General features: G+C 32.3%; 5 protein-coding genes and 1 long non-coding RNA gene across 14 annotated transcripts; 2 read left to right on the top strand and 4 right to left on the bottom strand.

Moving 5' to 3' along the window:
- The first annotated feature begins 1,064 nt into the window (after nucleotides 1–1,064).
- On the top strand, nucleotides 1,065–6,467 carry LOC100650168 (ubiquitin carboxyl-terminal hydrolase CYLD). Of its 2 annotated transcripts, XM_003399309.4 has the most exons (11): nucleotides 1,067–1,844; nucleotides 1,940–2,081; nucleotides 2,155–2,376; nucleotides 2,935–3,110; nucleotides 3,190–3,306; nucleotides 3,367–3,590; nucleotides 3,665–3,837; nucleotides 3,895–4,191; nucleotides 4,261–4,376; nucleotides 4,443–4,659; nucleotides 4,736–6,467. In XM_003399309.4, the coding sequence occupies exons 1-11, from the start codon at nucleotides 1,365–1,367 to the stop codon at nucleotides 4,924–4,926; spliced, it is 2,355 nt and encodes a 784-aa protein (XP_003399357.2). In that variant the 5' UTR covers nucleotides 1,067–1,364; the 3' UTR covers nucleotides 4,927–6,467. The 2 variants fall into 2 exon arrangements, with proteins under 2 accessions (XP_048266234.1, XP_003399357.2); XM_048410277.1 differs by lacking the exon at nucleotides 4,736–6,467 and having other exon boundaries at nucleotides 1,065–1,844; nucleotides 4,421–4,461.
- On the bottom strand, nucleotides 5,083–7,645 carry LOC100650494 (repressor of RNA polymerase III transcription MAF1 homolog). Of its 2 annotated transcripts, none has more exons than XM_003399312.4 (5): nucleotides 7,509–7,645; nucleotides 7,279–7,428; nucleotides 6,816–7,097; nucleotides 6,627–6,746; nucleotides 5,083–6,551 (listed from the first exon to the last, which is right to left on the bottom strand). In XM_003399312.4, exons 1-5 carry the CDS (start codon nucleotides 7,589–7,591, stop codon nucleotides 6,482–6,484), a joined length of 705 nt encoding a protein of 234 aa, XP_003399360.1. In that variant the 5' UTR covers nucleotides 7,592–7,645; the 3' UTR covers nucleotides 5,083–6,481. The 2 variants fall into 2 exon arrangements, with proteins under 2 accessions (XP_003399360.1, XP_048266235.1); XM_048410278.1 differs by having other exon boundaries at nucleotides 7,288–7,428.
- Nucleotides 7,646–8,598: 953 nt separating this feature from the next.
- LOC100649970 (GATOR complex protein WDR59) lies at nucleotides 8,599–14,163 on the top strand. 7 transcript variants are annotated; one of them, XM_012314331.2, is made up of 22 exons: nucleotides 8,599–8,739; nucleotides 8,814–8,899; nucleotides 9,021–9,070; nucleotides 9,182–9,317; nucleotides 9,384–9,597; nucleotides 9,676–9,809; nucleotides 9,907–10,056; nucleotides 10,128–10,287; nucleotides 10,359–10,438; nucleotides 10,517–10,583; nucleotides 10,655–10,863; nucleotides 10,921–11,184; nucleotides 11,254–11,404; nucleotides 11,485–11,678; nucleotides 11,761–11,894; nucleotides 11,982–12,191; nucleotides 12,257–12,383; nucleotides 12,875–12,904; nucleotides 13,005–13,043; nucleotides 13,356–13,516; nucleotides 13,592–13,845; nucleotides 13,942–14,163. In XM_012314331.2, exons 2-22 carry the CDS (start codon nucleotides 8,846–8,848, stop codon nucleotides 14,079–14,081), a joined length of 2,958 nt encoding a protein of 985 aa, XP_012169721.2. In that variant the 5' UTR covers nucleotides 8,599–8,739; nucleotides 8,814–8,845; the 3' UTR covers nucleotides 14,082–14,163. The 7 variants fall into 7 exon arrangements, with proteins under 7 accessions (XP_012169721.2, XP_012169720.2, XP_012169722.2 ...); XM_012314330.2 differs by lacking the exon at nucleotides 8,599–8,739 and having other exon boundaries at nucleotides 8,746–8,899; XM_012314332.2 differs by lacking the exons at nucleotides 8,599–8,739; nucleotides 13,005–13,043 and having other exon boundaries at nucleotides 8,746–8,899.
- Nucleotides 14,164–14,614: 451 nt separating this feature from the next.
- LOC100650295 (adenosylhomocysteinase) lies at nucleotides 14,615–18,491 on the bottom strand. Its single transcript, XM_003399310.4, has 6 exons — nucleotides 18,330–18,491; nucleotides 17,622–17,812; nucleotides 16,112–16,453; nucleotides 15,703–15,918; nucleotides 15,353–15,579; nucleotides 14,615–15,167 (listed from the first exon to the last, which is right to left on the bottom strand). Exons 1-6 carry the CDS (start codon nucleotides 18,355–18,357, stop codon nucleotides 14,870–14,872), a joined length of 1,302 nt encoding a protein of 433 aa, XP_003399358.1. The 5' UTR covers nucleotides 18,358–18,491; the 3' UTR covers nucleotides 14,615–14,869.
- A 103-nt stretch (nucleotides 18,492–18,594) lies between these two features.
- LOC105666305 (leucine-rich repeat-containing protein 23) lies at nucleotides 18,595–20,583 on the bottom strand. The gene is made up of 3 exons (XM_012314426.3): nucleotides 20,418–20,583; nucleotides 19,789–20,185; nucleotides 18,595–19,639 (listed from the first exon to the last, which is right to left on the bottom strand). Exons 2-3 carry the CDS (start codon nucleotides 20,164–20,166, stop codon nucleotides 19,013–19,015), a joined length of 1,005 nt encoding a protein of 334 aa, XP_012169816.2. The 5' UTR covers nucleotides 20,167–20,185; nucleotides 20,418–20,583; the 3' UTR covers nucleotides 18,595–19,012.
- A 315-nt stretch (nucleotides 20,584–20,898) lies between these two features.
- Nucleotides 20,899–22,464, bottom strand: LOC125385907. Its single transcript, XR_007225665.1, has 2 exons — nucleotides 21,212–22,464; nucleotides 20,899–21,137 (listed from the first exon to the last, which is right to left on the bottom strand). It is a non-coding gene; the product is annotated as an uncharacterized LOC125385907 (long non-coding RNA).
- Nucleotides 22,465–23,063: the final 599 nt, after the last annotated feature.

Here is a 23,063-nt window from a genome sequence, read left to right as displayed (position 1 = left end):
AAAATGAAAATTTTAAATCGCGGTTCAAAAGGTAAATTATGTAAAACTAGTCATTTTTGGGACATTTTACATGTTAGTTTGACACCATATTGACTTATTTCCATGCTTCGTCTAATGAGTGAAGTCCGTAGAGTCACTGACCGCACGAGATGACGGCCATTTTGGCGGGTTAATTTAATATGTTTGGCTCATTAAACTCTAAACTATTGTGAGGCGGCCGATTACGTTAATACAAATTAACTTTTAGGGAATTGAACTACAGCTACAGATAGTACGCATATGTAAAAAATAAAATCGAATTAGCTACCAACTAAAGATTAGATGAGAATAGAGGTCACATCTACGATGATGAATTTGCCGATCGACTGTGCAACTTTTTGCGGTGTCAACCTGTAATGTTTCCGTCATAACCAATAATGTTTTTTCCGTCATAACCACGATTATATAAATAGGTCTCGATAGACATACATTGAAACCTAAGGAAAACCGTCCGAAAATTTAGTCGTGACTAGTTGTGAAAAATAAACATGGAAGACAAAATGTTTCTTGTGATGCTATGAATGTCTCCGACAGAAATAGGGATGCTCCACTCATTCTTGTCCGTCTCGCAAGAATGCGGATGTTTTTATGATCTATTTATTTGATTATGATCATAACAACATTAATTTGATGGGATTGTTGATGGAAGCTCGAAAACACTAAATTTTTTAATAAAGTAAGCGGAAGTCAAGAGCACATAACTTTATCTATGCGACCAATCAGATGTCATCTGTATAGTCCAGTCATTGGAATGATAGAATGGATAGAAACCAACATGGTGTCAAAGTGTAAAATACCCTAAAAATGCTCAGTTTTACATAATCAACATTTCAACCAGTAGATTCTGCAATTTAAAATTTGCGTTTTCAGATTTTACATGTTGAAAACTATAACTATAAAAAAAGTCTATAATTTTTGGATCTCTAAAATAAAGCTCAATCCAATGTGATGAATGAGAACACAGCTTAAAATTTCCAACTAGTGATTGCCAACAATGCAACCCATCTTCTCACTATTAAATACCCTACATAGATTGACAGTCAAAGTGCATTCTTCTGCTTGAATTTGATTGTCACGCGTAGTTATTCGTTCATACTCTAAACAATATTTCTTTAAATAATTTTACTGGATACTCTCAAATCTTAATAATACACTAAGTAATATGGATGTAGAGTTTCTATTTCTCTACATTTCCTTCTATATTTGTCTAATTTGATCTAAAACAAAAACTGTACAGTGACAGAGATAAACGTTTCTCTTTATCCGCATGTTCCGCACATGTGGTTGATAAATTATTTTATTACGATGATCGTCTACGATTAATCATGGAAAAGCGGAATTCCAGTAATAAAGAAGACCGACAGATTTCACAGTATTTTGTCGCCAAGCAAAATACCATTCTCATGCGTATGTCCAGTGAATGTGACAAAAATGTCAATACATTACGTCTCGGCATGCTGGTCGAAGCTGTCGAAGATTTAGGAGATAGCGCACTCAAAGTACGCGTGATTGATACGACAGGATCCGAAATTTGGCGTGGTACAGAATGGCGATGCCACAAATTTGATCTGATTTCTGTTACACCAGAAGTATGGAAATTTCTACCTGCTGTGTCAGTCCCTCAAGAGAGGGTTCGCTTGGCAAATTACAAACACTTATGCGAAGAACTTATGAGTCTAGAAATAAATGACACTGTTTGGTATTGTGCTGATCCCTCGGGATGTACTAAATTTTTGGCTATTATTAAGTATATTGGACCTGTGCCACAGCTTGGGCAAGGGTATTATTTTGGCCTTGATTTGTTGGTAATTCCATGAAATATTTTGTACATTGTTGTTTATATTCTTAATATTTTTTACTAAATGAATATGAATATACTTATATGACAATATATTTATAGGATGGCGATCAACTATCTAAAACTGCTTTAGTAAGCAACGAATATTTTGTTTCTACTCACTCTGAAGGAAGATTTGCTACACTAAGTAATATTTTCCCAATAAAACCTGGAGGTCCTACAGGTCTTGCAAAACCAGATAAAAGTACAAAGATAAATATTCTATATCTTTCAATTTTTGTAGAATTTTAATTCATTAATTGAATATTTTATTTCAGATTCTTGTATAAAGACTGAAACAAGCAATAATTACACAAATGATAAGAAAAAATCTGTATTGGATACAATACCACCTGTCTTATTAGAAAGATTTACTCTATATGATGATAATAAAAATAATAATAGAGACCAAAGATCTATGTCAAAAGAATATCATCAATCAATAAAATCAACAACACATGAAAATGACAGCAATGTAGCCAAGAATACCACCACCCATGGTAATTACAAAAATATAAAAATAAATTTTAAGTTTTTTCAGTTTATTGCTTAGTAGAATAGTTTGCTAACTTTTCTAAAAATTTTGTGTAGTATACTTGCCTTTACCTACCACATGTAGTAGAGGGAGTTAAAAATAACTCAGATGGTTAAAAATAACCAGAATCTTAGTCTCACTCTGTACTACCGGCAAGCTTTTTAGTGTTGTAAACTTCTCATAATTTTATTATAAAATGGCTGCTGCTTTGCAAAACATCCCCCTCTTTGTATTAGAACATAAATGGAGTAGTGATATTGAATCAAATGTGTATAGTGATATTGAAGGGACACTTGGACGTTCAAGTCCATTGAGTTGTAGTAAGGAATAGTAGACATTCTTCACTCTACTAGCGTTCCATATTTTATATTTATTTAGCATGTTAAATTACATTCCATCTCCTTTTTCCTTTAATTTCAATACACAATTACAGTATAATTGAGCTTTTTTATGAAATGCTATTAATGCTAATGTTTTTATTTTGATTTCAATACATGAGTATATATTTCTATTATTATAACAGGTAATACACTTGAAAAGAATGAAAATAAAAAATGTGGACGAACAGAAAACTTAGATTTAATTGTGGGTTCAAATGTGAAAGTACTGTTGGATTCTGATGTACACTATGGAATTATTCGTTGGATTGGAACTCCACTTGGTATTACTCCTGGTAAATTGATGGCAGCTGTAGAATTGGTTCGTATAACATAAAAACTAACAATAAAAAGTAACGTTCAAAAAAATTAAAAAGAAAATATAATTGTTTTATTTTTAGGATGATAATCACCCATCTGGTACTGATGGAACATATAAAGATGTAAGATATTTCCATTGTCGACCTCACAGAGCTGTTTTCACGGATCTTGATCAATGTTCACAATATGATGTCATAGTAAGTATTACCATTTTGTATATTCTTTTTGCAGTCGTATAACGAAATATATTTATATAGGCAAAAATTGATGATCCAACAACATCGATGAGTACAGATAATTTCGGAAATATGGAAAGCTCTGTTATTGTTGGTATGGTACGACCTATTTCTGTAAAAGGAAATTTGGAAAGTATTTGTGGAAAATATCGAGGAATTCAAGGTCATCACAATTCGTGCTACTTGGATGCTACTCTTTTCAGCATGTTCACATTTACTAGCGTTTTTGATAATCTTTTATTTAGGTATGAATCAAACCTGATTCCATTTTCATTTTTTCAAATTAAAATGATGTCATACATAATATATTGCTTTTTAGACCACCAAATGAAAAAGATTGTCCACAGTACGAAGAAGTACAAAGGGTACTACGCGAAGAAATTGTAAATCCACTTAGGAAAAATATGTTTGTAAGGGCAGATCGGGTGATGAAGCTCCGGACTTTACTTGAAAAATTATCGTCTGTGTCCGGGCTCACTAGTGAAGAAAAAGGTATTTGATCATAGATGAATAATATTTTAATAAATAAAATTGTTTAAATTTTTTCAGATCCTGAAGAATTTTTAACGTCCCTGGTTGCTCAAATTCTGAATGCTGAACCATTTCTTAAATTAAGCTCTGGTCAAGATGCATATCATTATCAACTTTTTGTCGAAAAAGACGATCACTTAAATCTTCCAACTGTTCAGCAACTATTAGAACAGAGTTTTCTTACGAGTAATATAAGATTAAAAGAAGTTCCTTCGTGTCTTATTATACAAATGCCACGGTTTGGAAAATCATTCAAGATGTATCAGAAAATTCAACCTACATTATTACTTGATGTAACGGATATAATCGAGGATTGTAAGCATTATTATTATGCTGTAATATAAAAATATTGTTTATTAATCATGTCTAATTTTTCACTTGTAGCTCCAAGGCAATGTACCGTTTGCGGAAAACTGGCGGAATACGAATGTAAAGAGTGCTATGGACAATGTGGCGTTGGACTTGAAAGCATTGCTTTCTGTTTGCAATGTTTAGAAAAGGTAAAATGAATAAGCAGGTAGAAAAAACTAAACTTCTAATACAGAAGTTTTAAAAAATTTGTTTAGGTGCATCGACATGAACGAAGAACAAATCATGAACCAAAGAAGCTTATAGTACCAATGGAGTTCGCTATTTTACAAGAACATTGTTTGATCCCACGATTATATTTAGAATTATCGGCTGTAGTTTGCATTGAAACTTCCCACTATGTGTGTTTCGTAAAATGTGGCTCTGGTTCGGAAGCGCCGTGGTGCTTTTTTGATTCTATGGCTGATAGGAAAGGTATTTCAATTATGTTTTATAAGCTCATATACTGTATCTTTATTGCTGACTAGTAAATTTTCTCTTATTTCTTTAGGGGAACAAAACGGTTACAATATACCGGAAATGGTTCCATGTCCGGATTTTCCATATTGGTTAAGCGAAGAAGGTGGAAATTACCTAACTGAATTGACAGACGACCGTCATCTACCGGAACATGCAAAACGACTGTTATGCGATGCATATATGTGCATGTATCAATCTCCTGATGTTATGATGTACAAATAAGTTAAATTGCCCGATAATTTAGGTAAGTTAGGTCTACAGTTACTATTCAATGAAAATAGGCGTAATGTTTGTGCTTGTTGCTTTATTTATTTCATGTATGTGATAAAGACTTTATACTACTAAACACAAGAGATAAAGAAAATATCAATGCATGGCTGAATTTTGTCAGCTCATAAAGTTTATTCAGATGTTGACAGACAAACATGTAGTCTTAAGGGAACTAAGGTTATACACATATATTATACAAATTACCAGATAATCACTGTTTTGAATCAAAAACTAGTAACTCCAGTATAATGTTATTTTTTAAATTCTCCAGATATATGTATACATATATATATATTTATGAGTGACATAAAATTAAATTTTCCACTCTACACGAAAGTTACAGTAAAATCTACTAAGTATTGTAAAGTTTATACATATTGCATGATCTAATCAGTTTATTTAGAATGAATTCAAAATATTGAATTGAAGTCTTTATAGTGCACAAAACTGAGTATTTATATATCAATACATATATTAGAATCGTGTATATTTATCAAAAGTAATATACGAAACATAAACAATTTTATATGAAAAGCTTATCAAAGACATTAAGAAGCATCAGATGACTGATTTTCATAGCAAAGAGCACAAACAGCTAACAAATTTTTCGTAACTTAAAAATATAATGACTAGGATTCAAAAGTTAACGTTGCACTTTTAGATCTATTGTTGCTCTCATAATTTTATACTCCCATTTTATAATATCAAATTAGATTTGTTTTAATTTCCCTATTGTTACTATCATAATAATTCTAAAGGGCTCTAATAGAGCAACATAGCACAACAATAATTTAGAATCCGTTAAGTTTGTTGCTTTGTTATATAAATTTCTCTTTTAATAATTGTTGATAATAAAGATCTATTTTGATATCTTGAACATTTCACATAGAAATAAAATCTAATTCTTAGACTTATCAAAATTTGATTACTATATAGCAGATTTATATGTTTAAAATATTTTGAATAGTGAATGTATATATGAAAGTTATAAATTTATAAGGAAAACAACATAATTTCAAGATCATACAGTATTGTTCTTCTGTTTGATTTTTTGTTGACTACAATTACGCTTTAATATCGTACAAAAAAAAGAAACGGAAAATTAAATTGATTAAATTTTCTGTTAAAAATAAACATCACTGTAAGTGAAAATAAACGAAATAATTGTAAAACTTGAAATGTATCACTGTACATAATAAGTTACGTACAGTAGTGCCGCGTTAATTAACCGCGGCTCGGGATCATATCTGATCAGTTTTCAAGAGAAGTATAATTCTAGAAAATTCTAAGTACTCCGTTGAATGCAAGAGGGATGTCTGACACGTTTATTTATTTTAATTGTGTAACGTCAGAAGTTTCGGGGAACTAGTTCTAAGAACTAGTGGGGATAGTAGCGGTTAGTTAAACGTAACACTACTATAATAGGTGAAATTTAATGTTCATTCATGCCTCTGTATGGCAGAACAAATAAAGATAGTGATGAAGTTTGTAAACATGTATTATGAATTTAGTATCTGTCTTCATCTTCATCCATGGCAAAATCACTGCCAACACCAGAATCTAACACGTAGAGAGGACTGTAAATACACATTTAAAAAAATGATAGAAAATATAAGTAAACAATAGTTGAACTGAAGAATGATTATACTCACTTTATTGCTCTGCATGGGAAAAACACAATGCGTTTTAATTTCTTATTATAGAAGAAATAATTAAAAGACCACAAGCAGCCATCTTCTCCAAATGGATCAGATGCAAAATCTGGATTGTAACTAAAATATTTTCACATTCTTAACTTTATTTAATATACGCCTTCTTTTCATGAAATTCTAGATATTTACCTATAAATATCACATTCATTTAAAGATATTTCATGATCAATGGCAGCCCAAAGTGCCGTTCGAAGAGTACGATAGTGATCAACCGCGGTTGCACTCAAATTACTATCTACAGCATTCATGACCCATTGCAAGCTTGGTTCTTTACTGAATTCATGACTCTTAGCATCAGAAAAATCATAATCTGGATGGAAAGCTGAATTCAAAGTGGCAATCAAATAGAATAATGTTTTTCTACTGATTGTATCACATAGTGGACCATCTTCATCACCAGAAACACTGCGGCTGGAGCAAAAATATGGAGACGTGTTAAATCACTCTACAGGTAACAGATGCTGTCAAAAAATAAACAGACATTCTTTTATAAGGTATTGTAGATTTTTATGATTTTTATTATTTAAAAGGATAATGTTCAGATTTCTAAATTTATTATTTCATTACATCTCTCATCTACAATTTTTAATACCTAAAGTACCCTTGAGCAGGTGATGTTCCTAAACATGTTTGTGGTGGTGATAAAGCTTGAAGATCATGTGGAGTAAAACCTTGCTCTGCATTGAAACGTTTATACAACTGTTTATCATTTCCAGCCATTTTGCAAGAGTAACTCTCTATTCTGTGGATTAAGAGAGATAATGTTTAATATTATTTTAAAAAATAGTATATTTCCACTAAACATGTTTGCAATTGTCTTACCTGCCTATTATTTTGCTGTCTCCAGTCTTGATGGACAAGGCACTGTTTATAGCTTCGAAACGTGTACTCTCCAGCAATTTCATCTTGTCGACAAGCAGCAGTTTCCTTTTACGTTGTGTAAGAACAGCCTCTCTGTATTAAATATCCTTTGTGCATCTCTTAGTGTAACACTCCTGTCATTAATGCCCCATTACATAGGAGCTGATGACCTTTAATGTGTTTTTCGACTAAACTTGACCTCGTTTCTCAGTCGGACGGTCAAGGTGTTCAATATAATCGAAAATTTAGAAAATTTCTCGAACATCGAAGACTTATTGAGTCTTTGTACATCTTTCTTATATATATGAAAATTCCTTTCCTCTTCGAGTGTACGAAATTAATCGTGGACGTAATGATTTTTCCCGCGACGCCGAGCTTGTACATCACAGATCTCTAATTAAAGATATCGAGACGAATTTACCGTCTGTACGCAGTCCGATTTCAGCAATCGGTTCTCAGATTAAACTTCAGCTATGACCAGCGTTGCTTTCTTGTTGCTGGTGCGAGTGACGTGCAAGCTAAAGAGAGGGAAAACGGCGTATAGAACAGACAAGACGGCGAGACTACCCTTGAGAAACAAAAGACGCCGTTCTTCTTTTTTTTTCTTTTTTTTTTTAGGGTCGAAAACTCGCGCTAAACTGAAAGTCGCTGGCGAATGTGCCACAAGAGTTGTGAGAAAACAAGAAATCAGACTCGTTTATTAGAAGTCAGCTAAACAAAGTGACTAAGGAAACTTTTACACATCCGCTACTGACGAAAACAATCCATAATTACGGACATTGTTGTCACTATCACTTGAATTATCACGGTCACTGTCAAACAAAACCACCGTAGATTTGATATAATTCCGATGCAATAATCAAGGATCGTCAAACTTCTACTCTTTTTCGTTCCTGTTTCGCACCGTTTATCAATTATTTGCGTCCCGATATTAGTACACCTATATGCAACGAATATATGCGTTCTACGTGACAGAAATAGCACAGCGAAGCGTCTTGAACTTTTCTCTCTTTCTCTAATTCTCTTTCCCTCTCTTTTACTCTTTTTACATTGCTTCCTCTCGCTTTACCCCTTGCCCACATTTGTTTTTTAGCAGGGATATGTACATGAATTTTGTTCAGCCAATCGAAACCCACCGATAAAGATGTGTGAGGCAGGACGCGATGCAACGAATCATATACTAGCTTTGATTGTATGTACGATTGCGTATACTGTGTATGATTCAATTCTAGTCCGCGTATATTCGGTTTATTTCTAACCTTGCAGAATGCTGACAGGAATTCGAATTTATTGGTAAAATGTCAAAACGTTGGGGCAGCGACTATGTCGTTACGGAACACCGTGATTTACAGGTAGGTTATCTAATTACATGAAAATATATGTTATTATTACAAACAACGTGTATTTCAATTTTGAATACTATGATATACAATTGTTTTTTATTGTTGAATTATTTTTGTTTTATGTATATAGGCTAATACTATGGCCGTGGATGCAACGGGTAATTATGTGTTACTTGCCGGGTAAGTAAACAATAAATGAAGTTTTTATTTTTATATATATTTGGTGTGTAATTTCCTATAATTTTTATGTTTTCTAATTTCTCGCGATCTTATTCTATTATATATTTTTAGACGCAGATGTTTCGCGATAAAACACCTTGAAGAGAGTGCTGATGTATTAAAAAAATTTCAAAGACAAAGTAAATACGAAGTTGGCTCTGCAGAATGGAACCCCACAAGTATAAATTGTCATCTATGCGCTGTATCGGTTAGAAACTAAATCTATATGTTGTAAATAATATTGTAGATATATCTAATTGTATCTAAATTCTAGAGCAATACGCGCATTGAAATACTGTCTCTTACTGGAACTGGTAATTATGACTTACAAACAACGAATAGTCTAAAGGCACATACAAGAGTTGTGAGTGACTTAAACTGGCATCCCAAAGAACCAGATATTATTGCTTCCTGTAGCATTGATACATTTATACATATTTGGGATATAAGAGATCAAAGGAAGCCTTGTTTATCATTATCTGCAGTTGGTAAATACAGAGATTATAAAACCCATTGTGAAATAATTTGCAAACATTTAAAGATACATATAATTGAATGTGTTATAGCTGGTTCTTCTCAAGTAAGATGGAACACTCTTTCTCCCAACATGTTGGCTACAGCTCACGATGGAGATATTAAAATATGGGATCAAAGAAAAGGAAATAGTCCTATGCAGTACATAGCTGCTCATCTAACAAAAGTACAGCCTGATTTCATAATAGCTCTATTCACTATAATATTATCTAATAATGTCACTTTAGTAAAGTTCAATGACATACTTATAAAAGTTATTTTAGATACATGGTTTAGATTGGTGTCCATTTCAACAAAATCAATTGGCAACATCTAGTCAAGATTGTACAGTGAAAATTTTTGATATCAGTAATCCACGAAGAGCTGAGAGCATTTTAACAACAAACTCGCCCGTATGGAGAGCGAGATACACGGTAAAGATATAGATATATGAAGAATCTAAATTTATTTCTATCTATAAAAACTAACAATAAGTTATCCATAGCCATTTGGTGAAGGACTGGTAACAATAGTAGTACCGCAGTTACGACGAGGAGAGAATAGTTTGTTATTATGGAATACAACAGACCTCAGTGCTCCTATTTATACTTTTGTAGGACATACTGATGTTGTTCTTGAATTTCAATGGAGACATCAAAAATTGGGTATGTATTATACGTATATATAATCAAATAAAAAGGAATAAAATATCATAAAATATATTTATGATTTGCAGAAAATAGTGATTTTGAATTAATTACTTGGTCAAAAGATCAGTGTTTAAGGATATATAAAATCGATCCATTTTTAAAGAAAGTGGGTACTTCTGTACATATATGTGTAAAGGTTAAGATTTTTATTCATAAAAAAATATAACATATAATTCTATTCTAGTTATGTGGACATGGGATAGATGATGGTTCATCTATTTATACTCAGTATCCTGAAGATAATAGTTTAAGTATGTTTCAGTCTTATTTATAAATATAATGGACTTCTTTCATTCAACTAATATAGTTGCCATTAATATAGGAACATTACAATCTGTCCAACAGCTACAACTTAATGACGCTCAAACTGGTCGTGAAATGAATTGTATAACAACAAAAGTTGATGAACCTATATTGAATTCTGAAACAGATGCATATATTGAAAGTAATAAAGAAATATCGTCTCCTACACAACCAAAAACTTTGCAACAAGAATTTTCTTTAATAAATATGAACATACCAAACATAGAGGTGATACATATAAACGTAAAATAGAAATACATATAGTATATATTTTTATCTTTGCAGGTCAATACAATGGATGCTGTGGAACGTAGTTGTACTGTAACAGCATCCAATAAAAGTTACAATGTGATATTAAAAGTAAATTTCCCTGCGAACTATCCATATAGTGCACAACCTACATTCCAGTTCTGTCATGGAACAACGATCGACAATACAACATTGGCAAAGTTGTTGAAAGTTTTAAAGCAAACTGCTCAACAACGTGTTAAAAAAAACAGATCATGTTTAGAACCTTGTCTTAGACAATTAATTACAACATTGGAGCAAGTAAAAGAAATATATTTCTCGGATTACGTCCATCTTTTATTATATCTAATGTTTTTCTTATTTCTATAGACATGTAAAAAGGATGAGAACGAAAGTAGTCACTTAGGATACGACATTCAAGACAATGCGAATTTCTTAAACTCTTCTAACATGTATACAAATTATCAAGATGCCTACATACCCTTTCCTAGAACATCTGGCGCTAAATTTTGTTGCGTGGGTATGTATAAAAAAATAATAAGAAATGGTGACAAAATACTGTACATAATAGAAGCTTCATTCATTGTCTCTATTTATTAGGTATACTCGTATGTTTTGGTCGTGCTTCATATACAAGAAGGTCGTCCATGAAACCAGAGTGTACAACACCCAGAGCACTTTCTGCATTAGGAAACGGAATAGGCAATGGAGAACATTTTATGCACATGTATCCAAATTCTTATGTACAGTCAAATGATAATATTCCTATAAGTTCTTTTTATTTTCAAGATCGAGTATGTATAATAAAATTTTTTGTGAGAATGTTCATAATATGAAATATTTGTAAGAACCTCATTAAATATTTCAAATTAATAGAAAATGAATCGGGGCTTGCATAATACAAATAGAATGACTCATAGATCATGTTGTAAAAACTATCATTTTATGGTAATGATATATGATGCTTCTTCGTTGTTTTTCGTCAACAAAGAATTAGCAGAAAAATATGTGTGAGTACAATATATGATTGCGATACAATTTTCAGAGAAATTCATCGATTTTCAGAAAATAATTTTTTAATTTTATTTTATATCTAGTATCAATATCACAGATATCCCAGCTATGTGTCAATACAATGCAAATGTAGCTGCATCATTGGAACGTCCTGATTTGGTTCAGGCATGGTGTTTAGCCGCTCTTGTGATATCACAACCAGTTTCAAATATAGGACAAAATTCTTGTCAGTCACCTGAGATTGATGCTCCATGGCCTTTACATCCTTTTGGTCAAAATTTAATTCATTCCTTGTAAGTAATGGATTACTACTTACGATAAAAACAAATTATTTTACAACAATCCGTCTCTAATTTAGAATACAGCATTATGCGAATCAATCGGACATTCAAATGGCAGGTATGCTGAGTTGTGCATTTAGTTATCGTTTGGAAAATCCGGACGTTGCTCAGACACGGCTAAGTAGCAAGTCCATTAACGTTAGTGTAAGTACGTTGTATTTATTTTTTGTAGATATTAAAATGTTTTAGCATGGCCTGGCACAAGCACAATTTTTATAGCATCATTGATAGTTGTTACATTACATGTCTTGATCATATTTTGTCTTCTGTTCACGAACATACTGAACATTTCAGTACTTGGGGATACTCTTCGAACATAATCATCTATTGTATTCATGTTTTAATGCTGACTTCTCAATCTACAGTATATCACATGTTTCATACTCAGCACACATTTCTTTTTTTCGATGCATGTTTAAATATGATTTAAATGTATGAATGTCGTACGATACGACGGTATTGTATGTGTCATAATTATAAATTTCTCTCCAAATTCCAAAATTGGAATAATCCGGAATTTAAATGAGTCATGCTATACCGACGTAATACATTGGTATTTTATTTCAGTATTTTTCTTTTCTAATATATTTTTTAAAAATTACCAAATGATTGATATTATGTTATCTTTGTTATAGAGGCTTTCTACAGGAAAATGGTGGTTAAAGGTAAGGCATGGTTTTTGGAGTTTTTTAAATTTGTACGTGTTTGAAATGTACTGGTTCTTAGGGTTCTTTTATCATGGTGATATTTGTTACTGCCTTACAGCATCGGAGTGGAAGTGTCATGGTGCCACAAAGCATGCAGGTTTGGCCCTGCTTAATATTTCAAATGCCAAACTTCTTGACCTTGCATCTAATAACTGTTTTACATTATGATTAATATTAATACCCATAAAATAATCGTACATGTTAGTAGTAATTAATTATATGTGATGTACTGTTTTGTTGTGATAATACCTAGAAATTTTACACAGAAGACAAACATCTTTGTGCAGAACTGATCATAGACATTATGCCTTTTCTACATATCATTTGTGTATATTGTGTTTTCATATTGTTCGCGTAATGTTTATAAATGGGCTCGTAATTTTATATATCATTCGATACATTTTTTTAGCCTGGTGGTTCTCCATATCATACGATTCATCTGGCCGATACCACATTAGAAGGATGGAACTTTCAAAATTTAAAGCAACATCGATCTAACTCGTGGTCCGATTCGCTTGACGATTTAAAATTAATTCAAGACACATTCGGGGATTCCGTGAAAAATATTAGGTACGTAATTTTAAGGACTTTAATGTAGAATTGTTTAATTTTGTTAGGAATTAAGCCAAAGCATTGATTATACAGGTTGCTCGATGAAAAATATACTGCTCTCTACGATGGTTATAAAAAAGCATATGCTGAAGTGCTACATAGGTGGCGGTTATTAGATGCACGTGCACAAGTATTGAAGCATGTAAGCACAACTCCGTTGGACACGCATAAAGGCGTCGAGTTTCAGAGCGAATGCCAATTGTGTGGTAAAGTTAGCAGAGGACCTCAATGTATAAGTTGTAAACGATTAGCATTGGAATGTGTAATTTGTCATATCTCTGTTAGAGGTAAAGTTAATTTAATGCAGTGCAATTTTTTCATAATTATTAAATTATAAAATGTATAATAAAATAATTTATAATTATTTCTTTTTTTATATTTAGGTCCAAGTAACTTCTGTATATTTTGTGGACATGGAGGACACACACAACATTTGGCAACATGGTTCACTAACCAAACATTGTGTCCCACAGGCTGTGGATGTTATTGTTTGCAGGAAAGTTCTGCCCTCTTAAAGTTATAAGTAGAAGATAAGAAGGAATTGTACATAATCGTGAAGATATATAGAAATGTTACGAGAAGATAATAAATATGTTTTTTTAAGATCTTTTGCAATTTTTATGCATATCTATTGTTATTGTTCACTAAATTAATTTCTTCATTAGATGAACTCATTTCAAGAAATATTTGTTCTAATTCTTTTATCTCAGCTGTAAAAAAATAGAATGTTCACAAAATATATTCATAGATGCATTGAGAAATATTAAATATACCAGTATTTAGACGAATCTTTTCACGAGCAAGAAAGATTTCTCTAGCAAGTTTCTCTGCTTCTTTTTCTCGTAGCACTTTTTCCAATGCGGCATATTCTCTTCGTTTAAGGAAACTATAAATCACGCCAGAAATTAAGCACGACCATCTCGCTAACTGGCAATATAAATTATCCGATATTTTATATAACATTTTAATCTTTTATATCAGATATCATTACCTTTGTCAAAGAACTAACTTCTAATGGAGGCAGGGAAATCTTTTTCTTTGCCATTTATATGGAACTTGTTGAACAAGATATTTTTATTTAAAAGTTAATATAAAGCAATATATATAAAGCAATAAAGTTCGCAAGTTATAACAATACAATATAAAACACACAATCCCGTTTCGGTGATTTTTCGTTATAACTTTTCTAGATAACAAAACACTCGATATTGAGGCTAAAATTAATAAATGAACAACTATAAAGATCAATGGTTGACAATTCAATTGTATGGTTCAAAAAAGTACATGAGAGCCTCTGAATTTAAATAATAACTAGTATCGATAATAGTCAGGTTTGTAAGGTCCTTCTCTAGGTACACCAAGATATTTCGCTTGTTCCTCCGTCAATTTGGTCAACTTTACTCCAAGGTGATTTAAATGCAACGCAGCGACTTCTTCGTCCAATTTTTTCGGCAACATGTGAACTCCGACCGGATAGGACTCAGATTTGGTCCACAACTCTATTTGTGCCAATACCTGATTTGTGAATGAATTACTCATCACGAAGCTGGAATGTCCTGTGGCGCATCCAAGATTAACCAACCGACCTTCCGCAAGGAGGATAATATGTCTGAAAAGGAAGAATCGGAAGTATCGTGAAACCGGTCAAAAATCTATTCAAGTTTACACTGTATAAACTTAATAAGAACATGTCTAAAATATGTGTTTAACTTTCTGCTCAAATAATTTTACACAATTTAATGTTTGATCTTCCGATATAGAAATATTTTTTTCAGAATTGAACTATTAATTCACCTGCCGTTCTTTAGTTGATATCTGTCTACTTGTGGTTTAATGTTGATTTTTTCAACAGCGTTTTTCTCAAGCCATGCAACGTCAATCTCGCAATCGAAGTGACCAATATTACAGACTATAGCATCCTCTGGCATATTAACAAAATGATCGCCCATTATGATGTCTTTGCAACCGGTGGTAGTAACATAAATCTGTCCTTTGGTTGAGGCTTCATCCATTGTCGTTACCTGGAGAGTAATTTAGAAATTCACCAATCATAATTTACTTCTATTGCAATTTTTGATCAGTATTGGTTTCAATACACTTCGAGTGTATGTATATGATCTTTGATTTAATGTTTCAGCAATCACCTCGTATCCTTCCATGGCAGCTTGTAACGCATTAATGGGATCGATTTCCGTGATTATCACACGTCCTCCAAGTGCTCTGAGACTTTGTGCGCAACCTTTTCCAACATCTCCATATCCAGCAACCACACAGACCTTTCCAGCAATCATGATATCTGTCGCTCGTTTGATACCATCGATTAATGATTCTCTACACCCATAAAGATTGTCGAATTTACTCTATTCGACAGAAGAAAATTATTTTATATGGGACTTAAAATTTAATTATTAGGAGAGTAACAGAAAGATGAGACAAGTGGATTTTTATATATTTTTTACTTATGATATGTACTTTACTTAGTAGTAACCTAACAGTTTCTTTCTCTTTAGGATAAAAATATTTTTTTTGTTTCTGGAACACAATGTGACGAACCTTTGTTACTGAATCGTTTACATTTATGGCAGGAACTTTCAGAATGCCTTCTTTCATCATGCGATACAGATTGTGAACGCCGGTTGTGGTTTCCTCGGAAAGACCTCGACACTCTTTTAAATATTCCGAGAATTTGGTGTGCACTAAGTTGGTCAGATCACCGCCATCGTCGAGGATCAGATTTAATGGTTTTCCATCCTTAAATACGAGGGTCTGTTCTATGCACCAGAGGTATTCTTCATCAGTTTCACCTTTCCAAGCATACACGGGAATCCCCGTTTTTGCGATGGCTGCTGCTGCATGGTCTTGAGTGCTGAATATATTACACGAGGACCATTGAACCTATCGATATAACGACAATAATGGGTCATTAACATCTTTCTTGGTTTCTAGAATAAAATCATCTATGAAATCAAACCCAAAGATAACATGTTTCATTCGTAAAGCAGGATATAAAACATTGCACAGGGTTGTACAAAATGTTTTTGATGCAGAGTCAATGCATCCATACAGTACGCCGAGATAACCACTACTTGATATTATTTTTTTATAATCTTCTGATATTTCTACGTTTGCCATTTTGTTGAAATCATAATTAATATTTGCAGATTTTCTATTTGCAAGTTATTTTATTATGTCGGAGGCTAGAATAGAATGTTCCTAAGTATTGTGATATTATATATATATCACAATACTTAGGAACATATATTTTTTAATTTTAAATGAGATGATATATATGATCATATATGATAATGATAAGAAGATACCGATTACTAACCGCTGATTAACCGAAAACTTCTTACAACGGGATGATCTTATATTCCCAGATATGACGTTCTCATTGCATCATAAAAGTTTATGATATTTATCTTTCACAGCTTTGAATAGATGTAAAAGTGTATTGTTAAGTGTTTTGAATGAATATAAGTGTTTCATAATAACGACCGAAGATAACCGTGTCGTTTTATCTGATCCTGATCTTTGAAGATGGTTCAAAAGTTTTCTGATGTCTGATACAATTATTAGCAAATCTTGTGAAACACGCAGGGTCATGATCGATAAAATCGGTCTGCATACGTATAAACGCGTATTAGTTTCTTCATTCTCCTCTCTTATACTTCGTTCTATATTTTTCTATTTTTATGATTTTTCATTTCAATTATTTTGTAATAATTATATTTTTTACAAAATAGATTTTTATGAATTTTATAATTGGATATATCTTTAATTTGTTTTTAATAGTACAAATATAAATATATTAAACTAACAACAAATTTTTTATTTTTAATGATGTTTATAAAAACTTATATTGAATAATAATATTTTCTGGGATATTATCGTTTCATCAATAATTTAAATAAAGTATCGTACTTATGAGTTTGTGACTATCGAATTAAACCATAGTATGTAAGTGTTCAGGCAAAAAAAAAAAAAAAACAATAGCAACGATTTAACCGAATTTTGAGCATTAAACGAAAACGACCTGGATGTAGAAAGGTTATCAACTTACCTCAGCTCCGAGTTCAACCAGAGTTTCAATGAGAACCGCAGTTTGTACAGTCATATGTAAACAACCGGCAATTCGTGCACCTTTTAAAACTTTTTCTGGACCATATTTTTTTCTGATGGCCATGAGGCCAGGCATTTCATTTTCTGCCAAAGTAATTTCTTTCCGTCCCCATTCCGCCAACGACAAATCAGCTACAGATAAAAAAGTTAGAAATCGATTTTATAAATTTTAGATCACTGTTCATAGATGAATCAATGAGCTCAAATCAAAAATTTTGAAATCAACTTCATTTTATGAAAATATTTCATTGCTCCGTTCCGATGAAAAATGGAATAAAGACAACTATTTTTTTTCATGTTTTATTTTGTCATTGTTTTTACGTATAAAGAACGAAATTTATCATATCGACAAATTATAATACGCAATTTATGAAACTTAATTCAGAAGATGCTTAATCGATTAATCTCCACATACTACTCTAGGTGCTATATAGCATCATTTAACAACTTTTAATTGGAATATATATCTGAATATATTTTTCTTTTACATTACATTAATATTCTTTTTGTTGTTCGACTACTATGTGTAGATGTGCGGATTATGAAGCGATATGTTTTAAATATTATAGAGCAAGGTTACAAATTTTTTTCTCAAATAACGACCACGTGTCTGACTAACGTAACTCCGAAATTAATAGCTATGACTTACCAACTTTAAATGGAGGTTTAGAAGACATTTTCGTTGACAATTCGTTGAATTATTGCAAGAAGATAGAGCTAATTATTTAGTAACGAAGCAACGCACAATATGTAAGAGTAAATGTCTTCGCCGGCTGGTTGCGGTAAAACTACTGGCAAGGAACGTACAATCTCATTTTAACAAACTCCGCTAGAGATCGTCACTACTTGCTGGTAGCGTGGCAGGATTTAAAAGTTTTGACGGGACAACTTTAACAAGTAGGAAAAATGAAACATTTTTAAGAGAATTGTTATTTATTTTATATATTTTTTTATATTTTATTTGCACTTCAAAATGAATGATATTAATTATAATAGCGAATTAATAATACAGAAGATAATAAAGTAGTATATTGACATGTAAGATCATTTAATACATAGTCTAAAATAAAAGAAATGAGATATGTTATTAATGAAGGTAAAATAAAACAGGTGGTCTTTAAAAAACAATACTAATCAGTAAGTTCGTACCAGTATGATAAAAAAATAATGTCAACAACTCAACAAAATTTGTCTTACCTACTGAATATAATCGATTATGTAGAAATCTACTTTATATGGTAGTCTTTAAATTATACTTATCGTATGATGCTAATTTCTATTTGCTTTTTATATTTTTATTCCCATAATTATGTAGAGTAAATGTTATTAATTTTATCCTGCGGTTAAAAGATTGAAATCTAAATCAGCGAATGTTGTTCCATCGCGAAGAATTTGTCTATGAAATTCTTTAGCCTCTTTCCTTTCGTCGTAAAGCACTGGATCCTTGTCAATACGTGTTAGGTTAGGTAACATAGCCAAAACAATGTGCCTATAAGCAGCTTCTTCCTCTACTTCCCTATCGGCTATTACAGGATTTTCCAAAATAATTAGAGTCTCTAATGCTGTTAAGCAATTTAATTTTTCTAATTCCGAAATTTTTGTAATCTCGTTATTCCGTAGATTCAAATAACTGAGTTTGGCACAACGTGAATCAAATCCATCCAAATTCGATATTTTGTTGCTCCTCAGATGTAGGATTCTTAAATTAACTAATATTTCTAAACCTTCCACTTTTTCTATTTGATTTTCTGCGAGATATAATCGTATTAATCCTGGAAAAAAGATCCCATTTGTTGTGGTAAGAATATTACCACGTAATTCGAGACTGTTCAACTTCTCAAGATCATATGGATTTAAAGTGACTTCTTCAATATTATTATGATTTAATTCTAAACACTGCAAAAGCTTATGAGAAATGCCTGATGTACTTGTCAATTTATTCTTATTCAGTGTAAGAACCTGTAGCACAATTAAATAAGTAGGATCGGTAAATATGTAAGAATTTTAGAAAAGTATTAAAGTTAGATAAAGATAGAGAATATTAAAGTCATAAAGAGAAAAATAAAAGTGAAAATGATAAAAATCGTTAATAAGGTTTGGTGATTAACCTGAAGATAAGGCATAGGATCCAATTCCGCGGAAGACACGTGATTCCTATCAGCTTGAAGCATCAAGAGATATTTCATCGACGAAAGAACACGAAGTGCTTCGGTCGTTAATCTATTTCCGGAAACGTCCACGTAGAGCACATGTTTAAACGTTGGTATGATTCTAATATCTGTCAAGCCTTTATTAGATGCGTTCAATCCCAGATAAGCATAACCAAGGCCGGAATCGCATTTTCCTAATGTGTGAAGACATTCTCCTGCTTCTGTTTGTGTTAACGCTTTTGTGGTATCTTCGGGGATAGATGATAATTTAGCAGTTGGATATTTATCGATCTCACCCACTTCTTCTTCATACTCCCGTCCTTCTCCTTCCTCCATTATACTCTTGTTTCGATTTCTTTAATAATGAATATTATGTCATTGATCAATTTTTCTCTGTTACTTGTATCTTATTACATCATATTTTATTATAATTCTTTTAATTATAAGTATAATAAAATACTTATAATAAAATTATAAGTATAATAAAATAAGTATAAAAAATTAATCTTTCATTGATATTTATATATCATCACGCTGTATTTCATTTCAATTCTTTCAGTACAGTCAGCACAATGAAATAAACTAACCTTTCTTTCGTTGATATTTATAGTTTATAGGTTTGGTATCGAATAAACTACAAAATCCACGTTCACTTGTTTATTGTGGAAGTACAAACGTATAAATAAGCTTGTTTCACGTAAAATAAAATACGCAAGACCATTTCAAAATAAAACTATGGAAGGGCGTTGATTAATTATGAAACCCACGTCAACGAGTTCTGATACATCTGGTTTCGTCCCATTTCAATCTGTAACTCTCTTCGGTGGATTGTTTCCGGTGCATAATATCACGAAGTTTCTTCAAAAGGATAAAATTCTCCCTAATGATACGATCTTGCTTCTCGCGTTCCAATTGCAAACCCTTTGCATTGAAAACTACGTGAGGTCTTGTTTGCGGTGGATCAACGTCAATCGCTCGCGTAGCCTTCTTTACCTACAAATACAATAGATGCTGCGATATTTGCCGTTATCGAACGAGCAACGGATTATCGATAATTATTAAATATTCACTTTTATACGATGTCGTTCGTAAGCTTTATGTCTCCACATGGACGAAGCCGAAGAATTCCTATTTCGTTCGTAAGACATCTTGCTTGCTCGACCCACCAAACTCGTTCTGAGTGTTTACACGATATATATGATACGATTATCAAGTTTCTCTAGCAACGCTTTCGCGACTAGCTTATATCGATCATGTCCTTGTTGACTGGGCGAGGTTTTGACGAAAGGGAATCACATTTATCTTGACTATTGTAGATTTCGTTATTAATATAGAATATATACCACGTTTATTTCGGACCTGTATTGTTCGATTTTCGTACCATTATTGTTCGAAATTCCAGTCGATGCATTTTTATTGCTATGCCTCAGGAAGTTTAATAAATTTCATGAAGGAATTTTCAATTTATTAGTATATTCGATACAATGATTAATTTAGAAAAATTTGTATAATTTCCACCATACTGTCGTCTTATAGTATCGTACAACTTTAAATACGCAAAGTTTTCAATGCAATTATTGAAAGAATATTGTACTTCTGTCAACTTCTTCGAATCTCTACAAAATACTTATCCATAAATTCAATCAACTCTTTCAAAGAACTAATTCACTTTTTTTTATTTTTGTATAATTATTTTCATATAAACTTTTTAAAATGCAGTAAAGATAGATCTATTATATAATGATACTCTATAAATCGGACCACTTTGCACCTCTCTTTATGTTTCGAGTCAAAGACTTTTTAGTTTCAGGTCTGGCCTGAAGAGGTAGACTGCGACATCTACGAAACGTCGGGTCAAAATGCATGAGTGCAAAGTGCAAATGCAAAATCGAAACACAATTGTTTATCTCGAAAAGCCAGCATTGAGATATATCTTTTTGCTTCGAAAAGATAATAAGAATAGTTTTCGATAGACTTCAATTTCGTATAAGACACCTAAAGAATTTACATATTTTATTTGTATTTTGTATAGTTTAACCTTATATTCTACGAAGACCTTCTTTTGTATTTTAGTCACGATATCTTCATAATCATTTCCCTGTTAAGAATATATGTATGTACATACCAAAGTTAAAAGCATTGTAACGTTATCACGAGAGAAGAAACTTCTCGTTGCTTCTCTGGTTCGAAAGAGGCGACAGTTCCCGTATACGTATTGCGTGCATATGCATACACGTGCATACATGACCGCGTGTGAGTATGCGTACACGTGATCACCACTACGAGTACAATTCTCAGATTCTGGTGGAAGCTGCGATTGGTAGATTCGCTGGACCAATCGCGTTACACCGGAGGCGGAGATGTGGTGGACGCGTGCTTTTTTTCCGTGTCGTCGCGACTCCGTAAACGCGAGCGTGAAATTAATTTAGCCGTGCTTGGCATTCATGGCGACGGAATAGGACTCCCCGCGACGTCAGAGGACGAAAGGCGACGCAACCAAATTCAATTTCAGCAAATTCAATGGATTCCTTCGACAAATAAAATTTCGGTTACTGCACGATGCTGACTAGTTTTAGATTTTCGGATCAACTTTCGAGACAGTTGTTTTTTAATAGAAAAACATGAAATTAACGGATCGACGAAAGCAACATCGAATCGATTTTAATTGGAAAATTTGTATCATTTTTTCTTTAAGTCGTGTGTTTACAGTCGCATCAATCACTATACGTATTATTATACAGCGAATCAGTTGGAATCACAGGTTGAGCTTAATAATTTATCGAGAGATTGCCTTAGAAATTGAACTATTCTTTAAAAATAACAAATTTTATTTCAATTTTTATTTGAAGAGGGACTGAATCGATTTTGACGGAGAAGTTGGCTGGAGAAACGATGGAGAATTACAGGGATTACTCCGATTGAAGCAACTGTTTAATTATCAAAAATTGAATAGTTAAAAAGTTATGTTTTCCTAGATAGAATACAAAGTTAGTGAGAGAAGCAGGTAGAATAAAATAACAATTTTATAGGCAGCAGCTTTAAAAGGCAGATAGTTCGTTTTTATTAGGCAACTGCACGACTGAAAATATTAGCTCAATAAACTTTAACAAATTGCGTCCAACAGGGGATGTCCAAAAGCAGGCAATAAAGTTAAAACTGTAAATCATTCAAGATAAACTGAACGTAAAAATATCGTTATATTAATGCTCCAGCTGTTACCTGTCACGAATTTT

Source organism: Bombus terrestris, chromosome 11 (assembly GCF_910591885.1).
Source record: "Bombus terrestris chromosome 11, iyBomTerr1.2, whole genome shotgun sequence".
In the NCBI taxonomy this organism is placed as follows: Eukaryota; Metazoa; Arthropoda; class Insecta; order Hymenoptera; family Apidae; genus Bombus; species Bombus terrestris.
Note: the sequence above shows the minus strand (reverse complement) of the source record. Positions and strands in the feature narration are given on the sequence as shown.

What these genes read in the sequence shown, in the direction of transcription:
- LOC100650295 (XM_003399310.4), bottom strand. Translation starts at nt 18,357, where the DNA reads ATGTCTTCTAAACCTCCATTTAAAGTTG. An exon ending in TAAACCTCCATTTAAAGTTG is followed by an intron (nt 17,813 to 18,329) that starts GTAAGTCATAGC and finishes TTTTATCTGTAG; the next exon opens with CTGATTTGTCGTTGGCGGAA. An exon ending in TAAACGATTCAGTAACAAAG is followed by an intron (nt 15,919 to 16,111) that starts GTTCGTCACATT and finishes TCTGTCGAATAG; the next exon opens with AGTAAATTCGACAATCTTTA.
- LOC100649970 (XM_012314331.2), top strand. Translation starts at nt 8,846, where the DNA reads ATGTCAAAACGTTGGGGCAGCGACTATGTCGTTACGGAACACCGTGAT. An exon ending in TAGCTGCTCATCTAACAAAA is followed by an intron (nt 9,810 to 9,906) that starts GTACAGCCTGAT and finishes AAGTTATTTTAG; the next exon opens with ATACATGGTTTAGATTGGTG. An exon ending in CAAAATTTAATTCATTCCTT is followed by an intron (nt 12,192 to 12,256) that starts GTAAGTAATGGA and finishes TCTCTAATTTAG; the next exon opens with AATACAGCATTATGCGAATC.
- LOC105666305 (XM_012314426.3), bottom strand. Translation starts at nt 20,166, where the DNA reads ATGGAGGAAGGAGAAGGACGGGAGTATGAAGAAGAAGTGGGTGAGATC. An exon ending in ATCCTATGCCTTATCTTCAG is followed by an intron (nt 19,640 to 19,788) that starts GTTAATCACCAA and finishes ATTGTGCTACAG; the next exon opens with GTTCTTACACTGAATAAGAA.
- LOC100650494 (XM_003399312.4), bottom strand. Translation starts at nt 7,591, where the DNA reads ATGAAATTGCTGGAGAGTACACGTTTCGAAGCTATAAACAGTGCCTTG. An exon ending in GACAGCAAAATAATAGGCAG is followed by an intron (nt 7,429 to 7,508) that starts GTAAGACAATTG and finishes CTTAATCCACAG; the next exon opens with AATAGAGAGTTACTCTTGCA. An exon ending in CCTGCTCAAGGGTACTTTAG is followed by an intron (nt 7,098 to 7,278) that starts GTATTAAAAATT and finishes TTTTTGCTCCAG; the next exon opens with CCGCAGTGTTTCTGGTGATG.
- LOC100650168 (XM_003399309.4), top strand. Translation starts at nt 1,365, where the DNA reads ATGGAAAAGCGGAATTCCAGTAATAAAGAAGACCGACAGATTTCACAG. An exon ending in ATTTTGGCCTTGATTTGTTG is followed by an intron (nt 1,845 to 1,939) that starts GTAATTCCATGA and finishes ATATATTTATAG; the next exon opens with GATGGCGATCAACTATCTAA. An exon ending in GCTCACTAGTGAAGAAAAAG is followed by an intron (nt 3,838 to 3,894) that starts GTATTTGATCAT and finishes AAATTTTTTCAG; the next exon opens with ATCCTGAAGAATTTTTAACG.